This window comes from Henckelia pumila, unplaced genomic scaffold, assembly GCF_033568475.1.
Source record: "Henckelia pumila isolate YLH828 unplaced genomic scaffold, ASM3356847v2 CTG_466, whole genome shotgun sequence".
Taxonomy (NCBI): domain Eukaryota; kingdom Viridiplantae; phylum Streptophyta; class Magnoliopsida; order Lamiales; family Gesneriaceae; genus Henckelia; species Henckelia pumila.
Genome location: NW_027331833.1, coordinates 1946239 through 1968629, shown reverse-complemented (window position 1 = coordinate 1968629; position 22391 = coordinate 1946239). Strand labels below are relative to the sequence as shown.

The 22391-nt window shown below is 32.5% G+C and overlaps 1 protein-coding gene across 1 annotated transcript; it reads left to right on the top strand.

Annotated features, from left to right (window-relative positions):
• Positions 1–14295: 14295 nt before the first annotated feature.
• On the top strand, positions 14296–15738 carry LOC140872562 (F-box/kelch-repeat protein At3g23880-like). Its single transcript, XM_073275431.1, has one exon. It carries the CDS (start codon positions 14367–14369, stop codon positions 15546–15548), a length of 1182 nt encoding a protein of 393 aa, XP_073131532.1. The 5' UTR covers positions 14296–14366; the 3' UTR covers positions 15549–15738.
• Positions 15739–22391: the final 6653 nt, after the last annotated feature.

The window sequence follows — 22391 nt, the reverse complement described above, 5'->3', positions numbered from 1 at the left end:
ACCAATATCTGAAATTTTTGTCTCAACCAATTTCTGAACAACCTCACCTTCTGCATTCAAATTTTCAGATAAATCAACACAATTGTTGACAGGCACATCAACAAAATTATTTAAATTACCCCATAGGTCATGACTCGCACATACCAGGCCGATGGGCCCTATTATGGTATTATCATCGTTACAAAATTAATTAATGAATAGGAATAAATTCGCAAATAAATGAAATAATTTTATTTTATATTTGGTGTTTAAAAAAGGGCAATTTGCTCAAAAATCCCCAAATGCAAACATGTTTTGCTTTGGGGTCCCTAGTCATAAAATATGGTACAAAACAATACAAAATGTGGTACAAAACCATACAAGATGTGGTACAAATTAACAAAAAATGTGGTACAAAACAAGTGGCTAGGGAGTGCAGAGCTAAAACATGTTTGTATTGGGGATTTTTTAGCAATTTGCACTTTAAAAAAAGGGTGTTTGCTCTATATAAAAAAAAGAGTTGATATTTACACTCCATTTTGTGTTATCTACAATTCACTTCATGTGTAAAATATGTGTTTAATTTACTCACAAGTGGAGTGCAAATAACAAAAAATTGAGTGTAAATATCAATTCCCTAAAAAAAAGGTAGTCATTCTAAAATTCCACTGTCAAAAGGAAAGTTATAATTCAGTCCCTAAATAAATAAAATCATGATTCAGTCTCTAGCATATAATGTTTTTGTTTTTGTTTTAGCTCTCTGTCAACTTAAAAAAACTAAAATATCCCTGCGTATCACATGACAAGCATGTGTCGTGTTCTTCCATATTTTAAAACTGATATTTGTATAATAAAAAAAGGTGATTAACTGATGGTTTTTATGCAAATAATGTAAATTTTTTTGATTAATTTCTCTATTTTATGCATATTTTTAAATTTTTCACATGCTTTATTAGTTTATAGTATATAACTAAAATAACATAAGGAAATTTACTATAATTAATAATTTAATATAACGAAAAGAACACTAGCAAATGTACGTACTACAGTGTAACTAAAATAACATTAACATAATATTATAATATAACTAGCAAATATACTACAGTGTAACTAAAATAACATTAACATAATATTATAATATAACTAATATTTTAAAAAGAAAAATGATGGGACGCCAGCCTGCACCCAAGGGTGCAGGAGTACAAAATTAACTAATTATATATATATATATATATATATATATATATATATATATATATTTGAGTATGAGAACGAGGATGAGGACTTGGTCCCTGCAGGGATAGGGATGGGAAATCCCAGATAAGAAATTATGGGGATCGGGGCAGGGATGGAGACGGGGTTTGAATTTGGGGACGAGGATGGGGAAGACATCATCGTTCCCGCTCCATTGTCATCCCTATTTCGGTCGAAGAAAACGATCTTGATTCGGGGCTGTTCTCGCGACCGTTTCCTATTCGAGTTAGGTAAGCGTTTCTCTTTCGATTCCAGCTGATTTTTGGTCTTCTCGATGTTGTTTATTTTGGGTTCTTAGCGTCTGTTAGTACTTGAGGTAGACCCGAATCTTTCCTGCCATTTCAGTCGCGTTTTGGGTTTTTCGGCAAGCTGCCGCCGCGCTACCACCTCGAAAAGTGGCTGGTCAGATTCTAGATCATCTTGGATTCGAGTATTGAAGCTTTTACACTCGTTTTCCAGCTAGTAAGGTTGAGGTATAACAGGCTGCCGGGAAAATGGGATTTTACCCGCTTTGATTTAATTCGATTTCCAGCTATTGTATTTGGTTATGTTTATTTGAACTTTGTTTGGACCGTAAAATGTGATTATTTAGAATGTGGTTGATTTTTTCTGTTTTTACATGGATCTTTCTAGCAATTCTCTTAGTGGAAGTATTCGTTCTTTGCTTGAGAATTTATTCAAGATTTCAACATTGTGAGTGATCTGAACATATCAGTGTCACCTCCGAAGAGGACACAAGGTTTGACTGCTCTCATTTTGATACCTTCCTCGTTTATAGTTAGCTTCACACTGTGTTCATTATTGATATTCGCTTATTGTTTCTGATTCTGTTCTCTTAGTTGGAAATTGAATTATTCTTGACAATTTATCTCGGCAGAAGAAGTTTATTTAGAATGTGGTTGATTTTATTTTTAAGAATGTCATCAAAAAATGATTTGTTACTGAATCATTTTCTCAGCTAGGAATTTCCTAATTTTGTAGAAGTCTATAGTACTAAATGCTACTGCTTGTTTTTTTCCAACTACCGAAACATAAACATAATTGGTGGCATCTGCTATCTGTTAAAGTTGATCGGAACAAGTAAAGCATAAACCACTATTAAGTTTTGGAGTTACTAGTTCTTTCTCCCTTATGCAGTTGTTGACTTCTTTAATCATGTAAGCATTCTTTACATTACTCTAACTGAATTTTGCACATCAGAAACTTGTCCTAATTAAGATGTCAGCTGAACCAAAGTATGTTATCTAATTCATTGATGTATATATTTATCTTGTCTATATATGTTCTTTGTTATGATATCTTATGCAGCCTCTGACATGTTATATCAAAGTGGTTTTGCTTAACTAATGGGAATCGTTTCAACACATATGCCACACTTGATTTATGATCAGGATGTGTACTAAAGTAGCACAAGATTTGCATTGACATTTGAAGTCATTCTTGGATGTGCAGGTTTGAGTACAGATGGGCTGATGGTGTGACCATAAAGAAGCCTATAGAGGTATCTGCACCAAAATATGTCGAGTATTTAATGGACTAGATCGAAGCTCAGCTCGAGGATGAGTCCATCTTTCCTCAACAAATAGTTACACATCCACACAAAAAAATCATTTAAATGAATAAACTAAACAATTAAAATCATTTAAATATGCAAGCTTAAACCTTTAAAATATTTAAAGCAATTTAAATTGCGCAATAAAATCATTTGGACAGATAAACTTAAACAATTAAAAACATTAATTAAATAGTTAGTAAAATAAAATCATTTGAATAAATATTAAAAATATTTATTAACACATAATTCACATAAAGAACTTAAATCAATTAAACTTAAAAATAATAATCTCAATATTTATTAAATTAATTCATGCGATTTAGTAGATTGGATTCTAGTCGTCACATAACATCTCTGCTGATGATAAGCTTGTGGACAGTAGGATCCCACAAACGAAACCTCTTTACTCCATCAGCATAGCCCAAGAAGATACACTTTCTGGATTTGGAATCCAACTTCGATCTTTCTTGTTCATTGTACAAAACGTACACCGAACTTTCAAATGTATGTAACCGAGAATAATCAGCTGTCTTACCAGTCCACACCTCCATCGGAGTCTTCAAATAAATCGCCACTGAAGGAGAACGATTGATGATGTAAGAAGCGGTTTTGACTGCTTCTGCCCAAAATGACTTTGGTAGACCCGCAGTACTCAACATGGCCCTTGTTCTGTCCAACAAAGTTCTATTCATCCACTCTGCCACTTCATTCTGCTAAGGCGTGTAAGCCGTCGTGAACTGTCTTTTGATGCCCTCGTGCTGACAAAATGCATCAAATTCATCACTGGTATATTCTCCTCCATTGTCCGTCCTCAAACACTTGATTTTCTTGTCAGAATCAAGTTCAACCCGCGCTTTGAAAACTTTGAAGACTTTGAAAACATCTGACTTCTTCTTGATTGGATACACCCAACATCTCCTAGAGAAATCATCAATAAACGAGACAAAGTATCTCGCTTCTCCTAGGGACACCACCGGTGCTTGCCAAACATCAGAATGAATCAGCTCCAATATGACTTTGCTTTTGGCAGTAGATGTGTCAAATTTTAATCTGTGTTGTTTACTGGTAACACAATGCTCACAAAAGGGTAGATTCACCTTTTTAAGCCTCGGCAACAGCTTCCGTTCAGAGAGAATCTTCATTCCTCGTTCTGACATATGCCCGAGCTTTCTATGCCACAACACTGTTGATTCTTCTCCCGAACCAATTGATGCAACAGCTAGTTTCGACTATTTGTATGTTTCCCCCAACAATACATACAGATTTGCAGCAACCTTTTCCGCCTTCATAACCACAAGCGCGCCTTTCACAATCTTCATGATCTCTTTCTCAATACGGGTTTTGCACCCAATATCATCCAATTGCCCCCAAAATACAAAAGATTTTTTGTCAGGCCTTTCACATGTCGTACCTCCTGTATGGTGCGAATAATGTCATCAAACATTTTAATTTTGATGGTACCGACCCCAGCGATTTCCAAGGCATGATCGTTTCCCATGAATACAGATCCTCCTGAGACTGGTTCATACTGATCGAACCATTCTCTCCTTGACGTCATGTGCCACGTCGCTCCTGAATCCATAATCCATGCATCACAAAATCTGTGTCTGCCTTCCACAACTTTTGCTGCTTCGCTGAATAATATTTCACCACTGCCTGAAGTACTGACCACATTTCTCTCGATGCTCTTCGTACACTCTCTCTTGAAGTGCCCTTTACTGCCACATTTAAAACAGTAAATATTCTTTTTCTTACTTTTTAACTTGGATCTACCATATATGTGGCTCCCACTGGAGTCACGCTCCTTCAATCTTTCTCTTGTCATCGGTAAAGCCTCTGCTTGCTTCGACGTTGCCAAACTATCTTCCTTGTTCCTTCGACGACTCTTTTCTCCAAGAACCGCAGTTAATACGTCGTCAAAAGTTAAATTATCCGAAAGAACATTGTTGGTAACATTGATGATGAGCTGATCGTATGAATCTGGTAGACTCTGAAGTAGAAGCTCCGCACGTTCTTTTTCCTCTATTTTATGCCCCATAGACGTGAGCCGAGAAAATAAAGTATTCAATGTGTTGATATGGTCGGTCATCGATGAGGATTCCGCCATCCGTAGAGTATAAAGCTTTCTTTTTAGGAAAATTTTGTTGTGTAGTGACTTGACCTCGTACAGTTTTGCCAAAGTATCCCAAATAATTTTTGCGCTTTTTATTTCAGAAATACTTGACAAAACTTCATCCGCTATAGCCAAGTGCAAATTGGCAACAGCATTGTGATTCATCTCATTCCATTTTTGATCGTCCGTGACGTCCGCCGGTCTATCTCCAATAGCTGCCAAGCAACGCTTCTTTGTTAGAATTGCTTGCACCTTCAATTTCCACAGCAAAAAATTGCTCTCATTGAACTTTTCTATCTCGTATTTTGCCGACATCTTGACTACAAGAATCCTGCCTTATAAAATCTTCAAAAAATCTTTTCTGATGTGGAAGATCAGTCAAAGCTGCAACCACAGAGCATACTCAGAATTTTAAGAAATTTTATGCCAAGGCTCTGATACCACTTATTGGTCCTAGGTGCGGCATCACGAGATAGAAACTATGGAAATTGAAGAATAAAATAGACACCAAGATTTACGTGGAAAACCTCAAAAAATTATTAGGGTAAAAACTACAGGCAAGACCAAAAGATTCCACTATAATATTTGGAGAATTACAACCTCTCTCTGTGTTTCTAAAGAGACACTCACTCTCTTATACAGGAAAAAACATATCTCACAAATATATATAGAAATATAGGAGAAGAAAACTCAAGACTAAAAAAAAGAACTTGAGGCTGAAGGATACTTTGAAATGCCGAATGAGGCACTTATTTATAGGTGAAATTTTTCGTCTGAACGCGTGCAAACCGCGACAATTCTTCTCCCCATTAAGATGCCATTTTTTCAACTACCAACAACTCATTAATGAGTTGTCAGTCCAACTCCCGACAAAATTATCATTATATTTAACCTAAATCTTAGTTACAATTGTTTTTTTTAAAAAAAAAAATTTAAGTTCTTAAAACAAACTCACTTGCATCTTACTTATAATTGCTATGTTAAGTCATTGTTTCTTCAATACTCTCAAAAAATTCTCAAAGCTTCTCATCTTTTGCAAAATTATTTAGGACCTTAGTCCCATTGAGGCAAAGATAAATCTAATTTACTTATATATGAAAATGGCCGAATTCGAATATAAAATTAAATTTAATCATTCATTTCATAAATTTATATTTATATTGAAGTACTGTTATACTATATATATATTTTCTTAAGATCTATTGATCTTTTAACAAATTTATTTATTTATAAATAAAATTAATAAATTTTGTATTTACTATTCACCTATATTACTTAATTTTTTTGTTTGATTAAATTGAATTCTGTACCTTTTGAAATTTTTTACGTGATTTTTTTAAAAAACAAGAAACAAACCGCATAACAACCCGAAATCGTGCATTTCAATTAATAAACTGCAACATACAAAAAACATTGACACCATACATGGAAATTCGATTTGAGTTTAAAGAAACAACCGCGCATGCAAACCATACCATGATGGCATGATCACCCCAAGATTCACCCGCTCATGGGACCAAGATATATCCCATTTTGCCAAACATTATATTATAGGTTCCTCAAGAACTCCCTTAATTACTTGACTGGTTCGCCCCTTGTCATCCCCTTCAGCTCATGGAACATGATTTCAACCCTAAGTTACAAAGAGAGCACCGCTACCCTATATCCCAAGCAACTACTTAATGTTTAATGCCTTAGGGGATTCTCATCTTTATTCGACTCACAGGGGTGTTATCGAATCGAACTGGTTCGTGAATTTTTCGAGCCGATTCGATAAATATTTGATTTTTATTCGAACTCGAGCCGAATCCGAACATGTTCGAACATTGTTTCGAGCCGATCTCGGGCCAAAATTATTTCGTTCGATAGTTCGCGAATAATTTGCGAGCCTTAATATTTTATTAATATAATATAATGATATAATAAATATATATACATTTTGAACCTCTTGGAACGTTTCGAGTTTTACGAACCATTACGTCCAAGCAATATATAGTTCGAATAGTTCACGAATAGGTTTAATATTTCAAACCGAACTCGAGCCAAAATATTTGAGATTTTCAAGCTTCGAATCGAACTCGAATATACTTAATTCAAGCCTTAAATATTTGCTATTATTTCGCCCGATTCGGTTCGTTTATACTCTACGGACTACGATCACGATCGTCAAAAAGCTAGTTTGATTGAATGTCTAGTATCTTCCACGCAAAGATAGTTGTCATACGGCCATCACATGCAGATATCGAACCTGGAAATTGCTGCAACTCTGCCTACTTATGTCTCTGGCCTATCCTGTAAGTAGACATGTACCACCTTTTGCTAGCTCCCCAAAGCTAACACAGAGCCACCCCAAACAACCCGTTCATTAATGTTGAACCAGGATGTCCCTATATATATATCATACACCTGTAGCTTGTTTATTCACCACCCACTTACCAACTCCCATCCCACTGCAGGTTTTGGTCACTCATCCAATACCTGTAGAGGATTCAACTTGCGGCTTCATCTTGACAATTTTGCATGTCTTTTTCCCCACTCATGAATGATGATAACCAATTGTTTTTTTTTTTAAACCAGACCGCAAACCGGTCACGGTTCCGATCCAACTCAGTCAAGAACCCGGTTTGCCTATTTTTTTTTAAAAAAAATTAAAATTTTTTTTTTTCATATATTTCTTTCTAAAAAAATATTTTCCTCTATTAAATTCACAATGTTTTATCTGTTGAAAAATATATTATTATTATTATTATTATGTTGAATATTGAATATTGAATGTTGAATATTGAATATTGAGTTGTAAAATGTGAAAAATTAGTGTGTGATGATGTAGATGATGATGTATTAATTTTTGGACTAATCGCAAATGTGGATCTATAAATAGGTCTTCATTTGTGATGAAAAATACAATTGAGTTGAGAGAAAAATATTATAAAGTGTAGAGTTTGATATATTTTGAGTTTTGGAGTATTTACTTTTTACCGTAAATTTTTACTTTTTCACAACACGTTATCAGCACGAAGCTCTAAAAGTTCTCCATATTTTTCCAAGCTCCAAAACACAAGAAAAAGGCAACAAAAGTAAGAATATTTATTTTATTGTTTATTTATTTGTTGTGTATATATTTAATATATAATATCATGTTATTATCAGAAATGATCAAAAAAAATTAGTTTTTAAAAAAACTTGTTATAAATCCTGGGAGGATGTTAAGACGACATCCCACACTCCCAGTAAGAGATACGACAAGTATAAAAGCCTCTAAAATTTTTAAACAATAACGTGATATGAAATATATTTATTATGTATATATACTAATTGTATTAATATAATTTCATGTTATTATATAAAAAGTTGTCTATGACACTGATTTTATAATAACGTGATATGATATATATTATTGTGTATTATATACTAATCATATTCGTATAATCTCATATTATTATATAAAAGGATGTCTATGGCACCGAACTTATAATAATGTGATATGATATACATAATTATTTAATTATGATTATCATTATATGCATCACATGATTATCACAAATTTGTATTCAACACATACTCAATTTTTTTCCTTACCCCCAATGGTCACAAACGGTAACAAAACGGCTAGTTTTTAGCCTATAAATATGTTCACTCAAACTCATTTTCAATCACACCAAAATTCACTTTTTCTCTCAAAATATTTTCTCCTCGGTTTTTTTTCGAAGATGAAGATGATGGCATTTCTAAGGCTATTTTTCATAACGATTATGATCATCATGCTCACGAGTCTTGTACTCACCCGCGATTATCCACCGCACACTTTTCATCTATTTTTAAACATACGCGTACTCATCGTTTATCCATTATTTTGTATTGTCATATTAATGGAAATTAACTTATAAAATGCATTGTTATTTTTCTAGTACCACCATGTCAAATTTGGCAAAGCTTAAATTTGTTGATCTCGATATCACTTGAAAAGAACAAAGAATTGTTAATGAGAAATCATAAATCCTGACCCAATGTATCTACAACATTTCCAGAAGCAAATGTCGTAAGTAAAAATGAAAACCAAAATCAAAGGCATAAACTAGATTTTGGTTGAGGTCGAGGATGTGGTCATGAACGTGGACGTAGAAATGATCGCGGTCGTGGTCACGGCCATGAATATGAAAATAATCGAGATAGTTACTTCAATAACTAATCTCAAAAGAACGTCACGAAACACCCAAAAAGGCAGCATGAAAATATGAGTGAAAATAAAAAATCACTCAAAAAGATATAAGAGTGCTTGTTATAAATGTGGCACTCCAAGACATTGGTCACGTACCCCTGAGCACTTATGTAAGCTCTTTAAAGTATCGATAAAAGGGAAAGAAAAAGAGACCAATTTTTTTGAAAACAGTAACCATTTAAGTGGTTCAAATTATTTCAATGCTGCCGATTTTTTCAAATGATTTCGAGAACACTGATTAATATATTGGTGGGACTGAAATGTAACATGCTATATTTTTCATGCATTCTTATGAAACATGTTATATTTTGCATATATATATTATCCTTGATTTTTTTTATTGCATTTTTTTGAAGTATGGAAAATGCTATGAGCAAAGATAAACCCATGGAAGTTTGCATACCCGATAGTGGTACAACGCACACCATTCTTCGAGATAAAAGATATTTCTTGGAATTAAAAACAACAAAAATAATGGTGAATACAATATCAGGTCCTGTAGACTTGATTGAAGGTTATGAAAAATCACATTTTTTGTTACCTAATGGTACAAAATTTTTGATAAATGATGTTCTGTATTCACCAAGATCAAAAAAAAATTTGTTGAGTTTTAATGACATATTTTCATGGGTATGATACTGAGACGATAACTGATGGAAATCAGAAATATATGTGTCTTACCACATATAAATCAGGAAAAAAATATGTGGTTGAAAAATTATTAATGTTTCCTACTGGATTGCATTATACACATATAAGGTCAATCGAATCAAATATGGTGATTAATAGTTCTTCAATATTAACAAATTGGCATGATCGATTGGGACATCCTGGTTCAATAATGATGCGAAGAATTATTGAAAATACGCATGATCATCCATTGAAAGACCAGAAGATCTTTCAGAATAATAAGTTTCAATGTAAAGCATGTTCTCTTGGAAAACTTATTATAAGACCATCGCCAGCTAAAATCCAAACATAACTACCCATATTTCTTGAACGCATTCAGGGTAATATTTGTGGGCCAATTCATCCATCATGTGGACCATTTCGATATTTTATGGTATTGATCGATGCCTCTAATGGTCACATGTATGCTTATTGTCAACTCGAAATGTGGCATTTGTAAGATTAATGGCTCAAATAATAAAATTGCGAAATCATTTTCCCGATTATACAATCAAGAAAATAAGACTTGATAATGCTGGGGAATTTACTTCCAAAACTTTCAATGACTATTGTATGTCAATGGGAATTACTGTTGAACATCATGTTGCTCATGTTCATACACAAAATGGATTAGCTGAATCATTGATTAAACGTCTACAACTGATTGCTAGACCAATGATTATGAGAACAAAACTTCTTATTTCTATATGGGGACATGCAATTTTACATGCTGCGGCATTAATTCGCATCAGACCAAGTGCATATCATAAATTCTCCCCATTGCAGCTTGCATTTGGTAAAGAACCAAATATTTCTCATCTGAGAATTTTTGGATGTATGGTGTATGTGCCTATTGCACCACCTCAACGATCAAAAGTGGGTCCTCAAAAAAAAAATCGGTATTTATATCGGTTATGATAGTCCATCAATCATTCGATATCTTGAGCCTCAGACAGGCGATGTGTTTACAGCATGCTTTGTTGATTGTCATTTTAATGAAGAAATCTTCTCAATGTTAGGGGGAGAAAAGAAACACATCGAAAAAAAAATCACATGGTATGTACCATCATTGTTATATTTGGATCCAATGACCAAACAATGTGAGAAAGATGTACAGCAAATTGTGCACTTACAAAGAATTTCAAATCAAATGCCAGATGCATTTGCAGACACAAAATGGGTAACAAAATCATATATACATGTTGTAAATGCCCCTGCTCGAATTGAAATTCCAAAGAAACAAATTGAAGACACTCATGATGTCATAAAATGCTTGAAGCGTGGAAGGCCAGTCGGTTCGAAGGATAAAAATCCTCGGAAAAGAAAATTCATAGAGAAGCACGATGATCATAAAATAGAAAATGGTGTTCCAGAAGAAACACCTGATGCTGAAAATGTTATGTCGGAACCACAAACTGCGAGAATCGTGAAATCTCTATCAATTATATTAATACTGGAAAAATATGGAACCGAAAAGATATAGAAGATATTGATGAGATATTTTCTTATAATGTGGCTTGTGACATCATAAATGAAAATGAGAATCATGAACCAAAATCTTTTGGTGAATGTAAAACTCATCATGATTGGGCCAAATAGAAAGATGTCATCTAGGTTGAATTGGATTCGCTGAATAAACGTAATGTTTTTGGACCTATAGTCCTCACACCTGAAGGTGTAAAACCTGTTGGATACAAATGGGTTTTTATTCGAAAGCGAAATGAGAAAAATGAAATAGTCAGATATAAAGCTAGACTTGTTGCACAAGGTTTTTCTCAAAGGCCTGGAATTGATTATGAAGAAACGTATTCTCCTGTTATGGATGAAATTACGTTTCGATATTTGATTAGTTTAGCAGTGTCTGAAAATTTGAAAATGTGTCTTATGGATGTTGTTACAGCTTACTTATACGGATCACTTGATAGTGATATATACATTAAAATCCCTGAAGGATTTAAGATGTCTGAAGCACAAAATTCAAAACCCAGAGAATTTTATTCTGTAAAATTGCAAAGATCATTATATGGGTTAAAGCAATCCGGCCGAATGTGGTATAATCGGCTAAGTGAGCACTTGATGAAAAAGGGATATGTAAATGATCCAATATGCCCTTGTGTTTTCATCAAGAAAACAACATCCGGATGTGTAATTATTGTTGTATATGTTGATGATTTAAACATCATTGGAACGAATAAAGAAATTCAAGAAGTTATGATGTACTTGAAGGAATAATTCGAAATGAAGGATCTTGAAAAAATCAAGTATTGTCTGGGTTTGCAAATCGAACAAAAAAATGTGGAATTTTTGTTCACCAGAAAAATTATACAGAAAAGATCCTTAAACGTTTTAATATGGATAAATAAAATCCATTAAGTACTATATTAATGGTTGTAAGATCATTAAATATAGAAAATGATCAGTTCCGTCCATGTGAAGATGATGAAGTTATTTTTGGTCCAAAAGTACCATATCTAAATGTCATTGGTGCTCTTATTTATCTTGAAAATTGCACTAGACCTGATATATCTTTTGCTGTAAATTTATTAGCAAGATTCAGTTCATATCCAACAAAGAGGCACCGGAACGGAATTAAAAATATATTCCGTTATCTACGAGGAACGACAGATTTGTGACTTTTGTACTCAAAAGACACCAATCAAAGTATCATTGGTTATGCTGATGCTAGATATTTATCTGATCCACATAAGGCACGTTCCCAAACCGGATATGTATTTACTCGTGGAGGCGCCGCAATTTCTTGTCGTTCACATAAACAAACACTCGTAACAACTTCATCAAATCACGCCGAGATTATTGCATTACATGAAGCAAGTTGTGAATATGTATGGTTAAAGTCAATGACCAAACATATTCAAATATCGTGTGGATTGACAGTAGACAAGAAGCATGTGACACTATATGAAGATAATGCTTCATGTATTGCTCAAATGAAATAAGAATACATCAAAAGTGACAACCAAACATATCCTCCCAAAATTCTTTGCCTACACTCAAGAGCTTGAGAAGAATAAAGATATTGATATCTGTTACATTCAATCAAGTGAGAACTCATCAGATCTCTTCACAAAGGCACTTCCCACGACGATATTCAGAAAGCATATATACAGCATTGAGATGCGCAATCTACGGAATATGTGAGGGGGAGTTTACGTGACTGCACTCTTTTTTCCTTACTATGGTTTTTATCCCACTGGGTTTTTTCTAGTAAGGTTTTTAACGAGGCAATATAAAACACGTAATGAAAACAGTCATCATATCACGATCATCATCACAAGGGGGAGTGTTGAAAAATATATTATTATTATTATGTTGAATATTGAATGTTGAATGTTGAATATTGAGTTGTAAAATGTGGAAAATTAGTGTGTGATGATGTAGATGATGATGTATTAATTTTTGGACTAATCTCAAATGTGGATTTATAAATAGGTTTACATTTGTGATGAAAAATACAATTGAGTTGAGAGAAAAATATTATAAAGTGTAGAGTTTGTTATATTTTTAGTTTTGGAGTATTTACTTTTTACCGTAAATTTTTACTTTTTCACAACATTATCTTTGGTTATATATATGATTATTTGTTTTCGAATTTTGTAAAAAATATTATTTTAGTAGTATTTGAGCTTATTTTGATTTTTTTGTTTAAACTATATATAAATATATTTGATCTTTTGATTATATATATATATATATATATAACAAAAACATAAAATTATATATATATATACATATTTAAAATCTTTAAAATTTAAAATATATTAATGAAAAATGTTACGTGTACACGTAGAGTTACACATTCGCTTTGAAATTATAAAATTATCATTGCACTTTATTTATAAAAAATCTTTCAAAAATGTATTTAAGATAATTTGATATTTTAAATGCAATGTATAATCCGACGTATAACCATCGATATATATATATATATATAATAACAAAAAAAAAAAAAAAAACCCTTCAATCAGTTGATACACTCCCTAATGAGCAACAATCGTTCATTTTGTTATGATAGGATATATATATATATTAACAAAGAAAACATATAATCATCTGCTTAAAAAAAACTAAAAATAACAAAATATTAGCTTGCTGAAATAAATAATCGTGTTTTATAAAAAAAAAAAAGACAATTTGCTCAAAAATCCCCTAATGCAAATATGTTTTGCTTTGGATTCTTAGTCATAAAATGTGGTACAAAACCATACAAGATGTGATACAAAATTATACAAAATATGGTACAAATTAACAAAAATTGTGGTACAAAAAAGTTGCTAGGAACTGCAGAGCAAAACATGTTTGCATTGGGGATTTTTGAGCAATTTGCACATAAAAGAAAAACTGTATAAAATTTTGATTTTAATATCAAAAAATCAAGTTCACTTATGCATAATTAAGATATGTGCACATAATTTTTAGTTCTAATAATCAAGGGTACATATTTATCAAATCAGGTCATACTGATGTAGCAGAATAATTTTTCTTTTTTCATTTAGGAGAGACCTTAATTAGGGCAAATTTTCGATCGTCTAGATAAAGCATCGACCGAGAACTCTTCGATGGAATCTGGGAGAGATTCGCCAGATTCTTCAGCCAATCATCAATCCAAGAAAAACAAAGCGCCCCTTGAGCCTCAAACACCCGTCAATGGAGGAATCCCCTGTCTTCCTGAAGAAATTATAGTGGAAATACTTGCAAGACTACCAGTCAAGTCGCTCTTGAAGTTCAGGTGTGTTTCTAAATCGTGGCTCACATTGATTTGTAGCCGACAATTCATCAAAAGCCACCTCAATAATTCTAGAGTGGGTAGGAATTTATCGAATTACAGAATCATGTTTACAATCTGTAGCCCCACTTTTGACCTCAAACACTGTCCATTGAGCTCCTTGATGCAAGAACCTTCGACTGATGCTTGTAGCATCGATTATCCAAAAAAGCATACGCAAAGAGCTGTTTGGTTTGTGGATTCCTGTAATGGTTTGATTTGCTTGGCTTTAAATGAAAAAGAATTGTTCTTTTGGAACCCATCCACCAGAAAATCAAAAAAATTGCCGCCTGTGAATGTCAATATCAAGCGAGGTTTCTACAATATATATGGCTTTGGTTATAACGAGTGTGATGACGATTACAAGGTTGTGGGAATTTTCTGTGTGTTTGGAAATGCGGGTGCATATGAGTCAATGGTTAAGATTTATAGTTCGAAGACCAATTCTTGGAAGAGGATGGAGGATTTCAAGGGTGGTGTTCCTTTAGATGATTCGGGCAAGTTTGCTAGTGGGAAGCTTCATTGGTCCGCCTCTAGTAAACTTGGTTTGGATTTCAGATGGGATATTGTCTCCCTTGATATGAAAAATGAGGAGTATGGGATAGTGGAGCAACCAAATTATGGTGAGAGAGAATTTGACTCAACTCTAGGGGTGCTGGGAGAATGCCTTTGTGTTCTTTGCAACTATCTATGTATCAATGCAGATTTGTGGGTCTTGAAAGAGTATGGTGTTAAGCAGTCTTGGACTAAAGTGGCTACGGTTCCTTACATGGATGTTCCTGGGAAATTGTTGTACTCGAAACCATTGTTCATGCTACACAATGGTGAACTTTTGTTGGTCTTCGGGATGCATTTTGTAGTGTACAATCCGAGAGATAATTCTGTCAGGATTCCTGAAATAAGTAATCTCGAGAAATTTCTGGAAGCGGATATCTATTTTGAGAGCCTTGTTTCACCTTTTGCAAATGGAAGATGAAGGACAATCTCAATTGATAGCAGAAAATGTGCCAATACTTTTCTTGGTATTGTATGTGATTTAATATCATGAACTTGTATTTCATATTATGGGGGCATTATAAATCTGATTCTCTTAGAAACAAATTAGTATGATGCTAATTATGTAAGCTCGGATGACAACCTGTTCCTTCTTGTGGTTTATAGTGTTATTTAGGATCAAGTCAGCCTTGAACACATAATTGGCGGGCTTCTGTTTCATAGTTTCAAAGAATGCACTCAATCGACTGGCAGAAACCAATTATTTCATGTGATTTGCTTGAAAGGAAGCTGGTGAAAATCTTGAGTTGTGAGAGGAAATTGTGCCTTGCTTCTCTCATCCTTGTCTAGTAACATTCATGCAAGCATTAGTTACATACCATTCATTTCTTGCTTAACTTTGCACTGACGAATATATTTCAATGTTGAGTAGTTGATGAAATTTCATAGTTTGTGGATCTTTTTCATCTTTACTTTCGTAATTAACAAGAATAAACTCCTTGCTAGATAATTTTAATTTTGTAGGTGAATTGTTAGCTTGGCTATGATATATGGAGTTTATACATAGATCCTTAAAATGACATTTGATCAGTATATTGTCATTTTGTGTTGGGGGCACATAGAATGAGATAATGTGGTTGATCATTTTCACAATGATAAAAAAACCGAGGAACTTGCCAATTGACCTTCAAGCATGCTAATATCTGGTCCAGATGGGATCTTCTGAACCGATTGGCCAACGGTACAAAAATTCCAGTTGGTGAAAGTGGAAGTCCTAGAATGCCGTTTTCTGTTGGAAAATCGGTGATTTCTTTATCGTTGGCTCGATGCAGACAGAGTTCAACTGCTGTTATGGAACATTTCTGTTTCTTTGGGTATCCTTTAATGATGCTTTTTAACCGATCATGGTGATTTCTTGGCATCCCAGAATTGGTATAGGCAATCACAAAATGTTTTTTTTTGTTGGTATTTATTTGGTGGATGACTTCTTTTCTCAGAATCAAGATTTTTAACCCTCTTATGTTTGTAAATATTTTTTCATTAATATTCCAAATTTTGTGATTATTCTACAAAAATCCGCTATAGTTTGGTTTCTTGTAAAATCCGAGAGAATTTTGATGATGTTTGTGATTTCGGCCATGATGATGATTCTATGCAAATGGAACAGAAGATCTGATATTGTTTATTTCTCCACCATACATGGTTTCCCTCCGCAAATATCTGCGGAGTAGAGTTCAATTTTTGGTGTGTCATGACACATAAAAAATATCTTCTAATTTTACACTTTTATCCACATTTTTCATCAATTTTTTCTCTTCTACTTTTTTGAATATAGTAGTATATTAAATTTATATTATCTTTTCAATAACGAATTTTTCACTACTAAATAATATATTATTTCATAAATAAAAAATCATAAAATATCATATATTATATCACAAACGCAGTTGTGTGTGCTTCTATCGCTAGTGTATATAAGAATTCATCTTTTTTATTTTATTAAACTTGAGCAATTGATAATAACTTCTTTAGTAGTAGGTTGGTATGCCCACCAAGATCTTTTTCCCATATTACCCTCTCTTTTTTGTGACGTGGGAACCCGCAATCGCTATCTTTCGGTGTACCCTGGGTAAACCTCCGGACTAACGCAATAGCCTGCAAACTACGCTAGTCAGGGGAAAAAAAAGAGAAAAAGGGCAAACTCTGTGCGACAGGCTAGTCCAAAAAAGTGTTGGCAGGGGGAATCGAACTCCTGACCTCTGGTCAAGAGTTCACCTACTCCATCAACTTGGACACCCCTTGAGGGTATCCTCTTCTTTTCTTGAATTACTTCATGCAGATCCTTCACGTTTGGATAACCTCCACATTACAACCACTGAATCATGGTGTCAATAAAATTTATATACATGGCCACTTTCCACTTCCTTCCATTTCCCACCTTAGAACGGTTTCCCATTTTCCTTCAACATAGAAATTTAGTTTGGATTTTCAAATTTAAAAAAAAAAAAACTAATAATCAGTATTTCTTCTCTTATCTTACTATTTCAAATTCCAACTTATCAATGTCTCTCTCTCGGCTGTGCTAAGCTCTACCCAAGTAGGCTCAACATCTCCCTCATGCATCGCTCATTGTCCACTATTATTTTGATTTGGGTATGGCTATTATCTAAGTTTGTTGTTTATTATTTGCAAACTTGCTATACTTATTGTTTGAGTATTTATTTATGTGGGTACTTTTAAATTTGGATATTTTGATTTGGGTATGGCTATTATCTAAGTTTGTTGTTTATTATTTGCAAACTTGCTCTACTTATTGTTTGAGTATTTATTTATGTGGGTACTTTTAAATTTGGATTTTAAAATCTGCACGACTGCACGTCCCAAACTTAAAAATTTTATGATTCCTAATTTAATCTGTTTGACTCTAGGTATGGATCTTGAATTTTTTTAAGTGCTACGGATTTTCTTCATTGGTGATTGCGTGATTATTGTTGTGATAGATATGTCATATGAGTACGATTATCATCTAATTTTGTTTTTTTTTGTTGGCCAAATTGTTAGGCTGATAGCCTTATTAATTTTGTTACGTGACAGTTTAGTTTTTAAAGTAAAAATTTATCAAAATGGTTCAAAATTGAGCAAATTAAGCGAAAAGATTTTATTTCATGCGTGTTTGTTTCGAAGCTCTCGCATGTGACCACTTTATAGCAAGAAGTGCTTTAGAATGGACAGATCTCTCCTATTAACACATGTTCCACCTACTATGATCGAAGTTTTCAAGCCCTACGTATATTTTATACATAATATTCACATGATGTGGTAACTAAGTTACTAGACAAAATTAGGGGTGGGTATACGGTATACCGTACCGAAAATCGGATACCGTATACCGTACCAAAAAAATCAGTATAGAATTTTTTCATATCGATACCGTACCGTATACCGAATATACCGAATTTTCGGTATACCGAACTTTCGGTATGTCAAAAATCTATACCGTGTACCGATACCGAATTCAAAAAAAATTTGGTATACCGAAAAAAATTCGGTATACCGGCAAAAAAATCGGTATACCGAAAATTTTCATATATATATTTTTTTAAAAAAATTATTTTTCGGTATATACCGGTATACTGAAAAAAAAATTTACCATACCGATACCGATACCAAAAATTTCGGTACGGTATACCGATTTTTTCGGTAATTTTTTCAGTACGGTTTTTCGGTATTTCGGTATTTTTTCTCACTCCTTGACAAAATATGCATGATAATTCAAAATTGAATTTTTGCAATTTTAAAACGAATCTTTAAAACGTGAAATGCATACTTACTTTTGAATTTAATAATATATTCATCTATCCTAAAGCCGAGCTATCAACATGTGTTAACAATGGACTGACATGATAATTAATCAATGAACTGATATACAATATGTTGAAAATGATCGATGTTTTTGCATCTCTATTATAATAATAATGCATCTAAATTAGACTATAAAATCTGTCTAAAATTTTTAGATGCTTCAATTTTTGCCGCTTTTCATTATTTGTTTTTGATAATACATGGAGTTAAAATTTAATTTGGTGACTATAATATTACAATATATGATCTATCAAATCTAATATATTTAATTAAATTCAATTCTGAATGACAACAAAGGAAAGAGAAAGATTTGCTCATGATGTTATTGGCTTCTCAAAAAATGTTTATTTTGTGGTGTTTAAGACCATGTTTACCTCATTAGTTTTTTTTTTTTTTACTTAATTGCATATTCAAACGAGGGGTCCTTCGACCCTACAGGGATGGCCCGGATTGGCCAATTACCATCCGGGCCCCACAATTTTCATGTGGGGCCCGGATGGAAATTGGCTTTTGGCCAATCCGGGCCGTCCATTTGCAGAGGGGGTATTACCCCCTCTGCAAGGTCGAATGACCCCAAACGAGCAACAGTGTGAACTCTTTGGTTGTAAGTAGATTCTGAAATTCGTACGAGATGGTGATAAGACTGTTATACAGTTGATGTGTACTTTTGGTATTTAATATTTTTCTTATTTTATTTTTCATTAAATTATTTATTGTATGTGATAGATATATATCTCTAATGGATTTGTCCTATTTTCTTTTCAAGCATAGTAGATTTGAGTATATTGTAGCTAGATGTGGCTCAAGACTACTTCAATAACTGCAGCTCTGTGTTCTCTTGAAGGTGAAGATTCAGAAAAAGAATTGGATATCCAACGAGGTCTTTTGCTAATATGTTATGACAATGTCATTATATGAATAAATTTACGGTCTGATTGGTGAAGATAATGTTAATATCCAATGCACAACGTGATGCAAATCACAAATTTTCTTATTGTAGCAAGTTCTATGACTCTTAAGTCTATTGCTCTTTAATTTTTATCCACTTACATAATCATTTTAATTAAGCATATATTAATTATTTATTCAATATAATTTCATATATTTTATCTTTAATAAAGAGTTTAATCTATACTTTCCTACTTGAGTCAATATTATAATTATAGAAATGTGCTGGATTTTTTTTGGCATGCATAACACTTTTACTTTTTTTTTCCTAGACTAGATATATCGGAAAAAAATGCTAAAATATGTCACAACTTATTTGATTTTATACAATGTCATAACAAAATCAAATGTTTTAGAGCTAAAATTGTGTTACAAGTATATTCGATATAATATTTATATATTGCGTTACACATGCAACACATGTGCATAGTTACTAGTCTATATAAAGCTTGAGAACCTTTGAATAACTATTTCATATCTTCCAATTTTTAATGTACATTAATTTTACATGTCACTGATAAATTAGATATTCAAATGTTTAAAAGTGATAAATATTTAATCTAAAAATTTAAAGATACAAACAAAGATAGCGAATGTCATTTTGATAAATAAGATAAAATCTAATGGCTAAAAAAAGAGAAGACCGTATAAAATGAATAATTTATCTAATAAATTTGGTTTTGTTTGGAATTAAATTAGGATATAATCATAATTTCATCTCAAATTTCACCAGTTAATTGAAATATAGTTAATTAAAAGCTCTCTGCTTTAATAAATTAAATTTTTAAAATTTTATATTAAATAAAAAGAAATAATTTAAAATAACAAAAAATCATCGTGTTTAGATAATTATTAAAAAAAAGCATAATTCAATTTTTCTCGGACATAGATAATGGCTCTAAACTCGTTCCAAATCCTACCTCCATTGTTAGGGTGTAATAATTTTCTCTAGTAGGTAAAATGATCGAACTGTGACGTTTGAGTTGCTGTGCGGTTTAAAACAGCGAATGTTCAGTCCTACAATTGATATCAAAGTCAATTGATTGCAAGGAGCAGGGTCGGATCCAAGGGAAGGCAACCTAGGCGGTTTGCCTAGGGCTTTCCTTGGTGCGGGGCCTCAATTTTTAAATTTTATTTAATTATTAATAATTTTTTATTTAGAATATTAGGTGTGTTTCTCAATATTTTTGTTAAAAAATTGAAATTTTGATCGATTTTTTGTTTTTTTTTCTCATTTCTAGGGGTTAAAAAAAACTTATTTCTTTGGAAACAAAAAAAACCGTCTTTTTTTGTTAAATTGCTTCATTCAGGTAAATTTGATTCTATCAACTATCTGTCATTTTTCATGAAATTTTATTGTGATCTATTTATATATTGCGGTTGATGTTTTATTTTTAATTTATTTGGTTTTTAGTTTTTGATTCTAAAATTTTGTAATTTCTTATTCGGCTATTGAGCTGATTTTTACTAAAATCGGTCATAATTATTTATTTCATCTACTAAGTTTAAATTATAGTTTTTATTTGTTTTATGAAAAATAAATTTTTTACACTTCTTTAGTTTGATGATTTTTATTCTATTTGTATTATGTATTAATAATTTTTTATTCGTGAGATTAGAAAGTTCATTGAATTTATTTTTTTTTCAATTTTTTTCTTCTTTCAATGTCATCGTTTATAGTCATTATTTTTAGTCGGAAGTATTTGAAATTTTGATTATTAGATTAAGTGATCATATCGATATTTAATAAAAAACAATTATATAAGAACTTCTCATGAAATTATCATATGACCTTCAATTTTGTTTGGTTAATTTTTTTTTAAAAATGCATTTTAAAAAGTGTTTTTTAAAAAGGCTATTTAAAAATTTAAATAAAAGCACTTTTTGACATTCCAAACATCAAAACTGCTTCTGTTTTTTTTTAATAATATTTTTTTAAAAAAGTTTAACTTATTTAAGTGTTTTTTTTAAACTTTTAAAGCTTCTGTATCCAAACCATATGAAATCCCATCGGCCATCAGGTCTTTCGGATTACAATTTCTTTTTAGAGTTCAATCCTACCAAGTTGTCCAACAAAATAAAGAATGAAAACAATATCACAATTTCGATCCTCCGTCGGCTAAAGCATAGATGATGTTCATGGTTGAGAATCCATTCCCACCAAATCCCACGGGCTCGTTGACGTGTGAATGCGTATCAGCATATGCATGTGGTATCCACTATCCTGATAAACAACTTCGAAGAGATGTTGTTGTTGTAGGTTTTTGTAGTGGTTTATGTGTTGGAAATATATTTAAATAAAAATTTTGAATGAAAATAATGGATCATGAACGTGTGAGTGTCTTTTGGCTCTCCACATTCTTGAATTAATTTGAGGCTTTTGGCTCTCCACATTCTTGAGTTAAATGAAAGATTAATTGAGTTAATTAATCTTATGACTCTTGGTGTGCTTTTTGAAGCCTATAAATATTGTGTTCATTTCCTCAATCCAAACACACACATTATTCAAGATCTC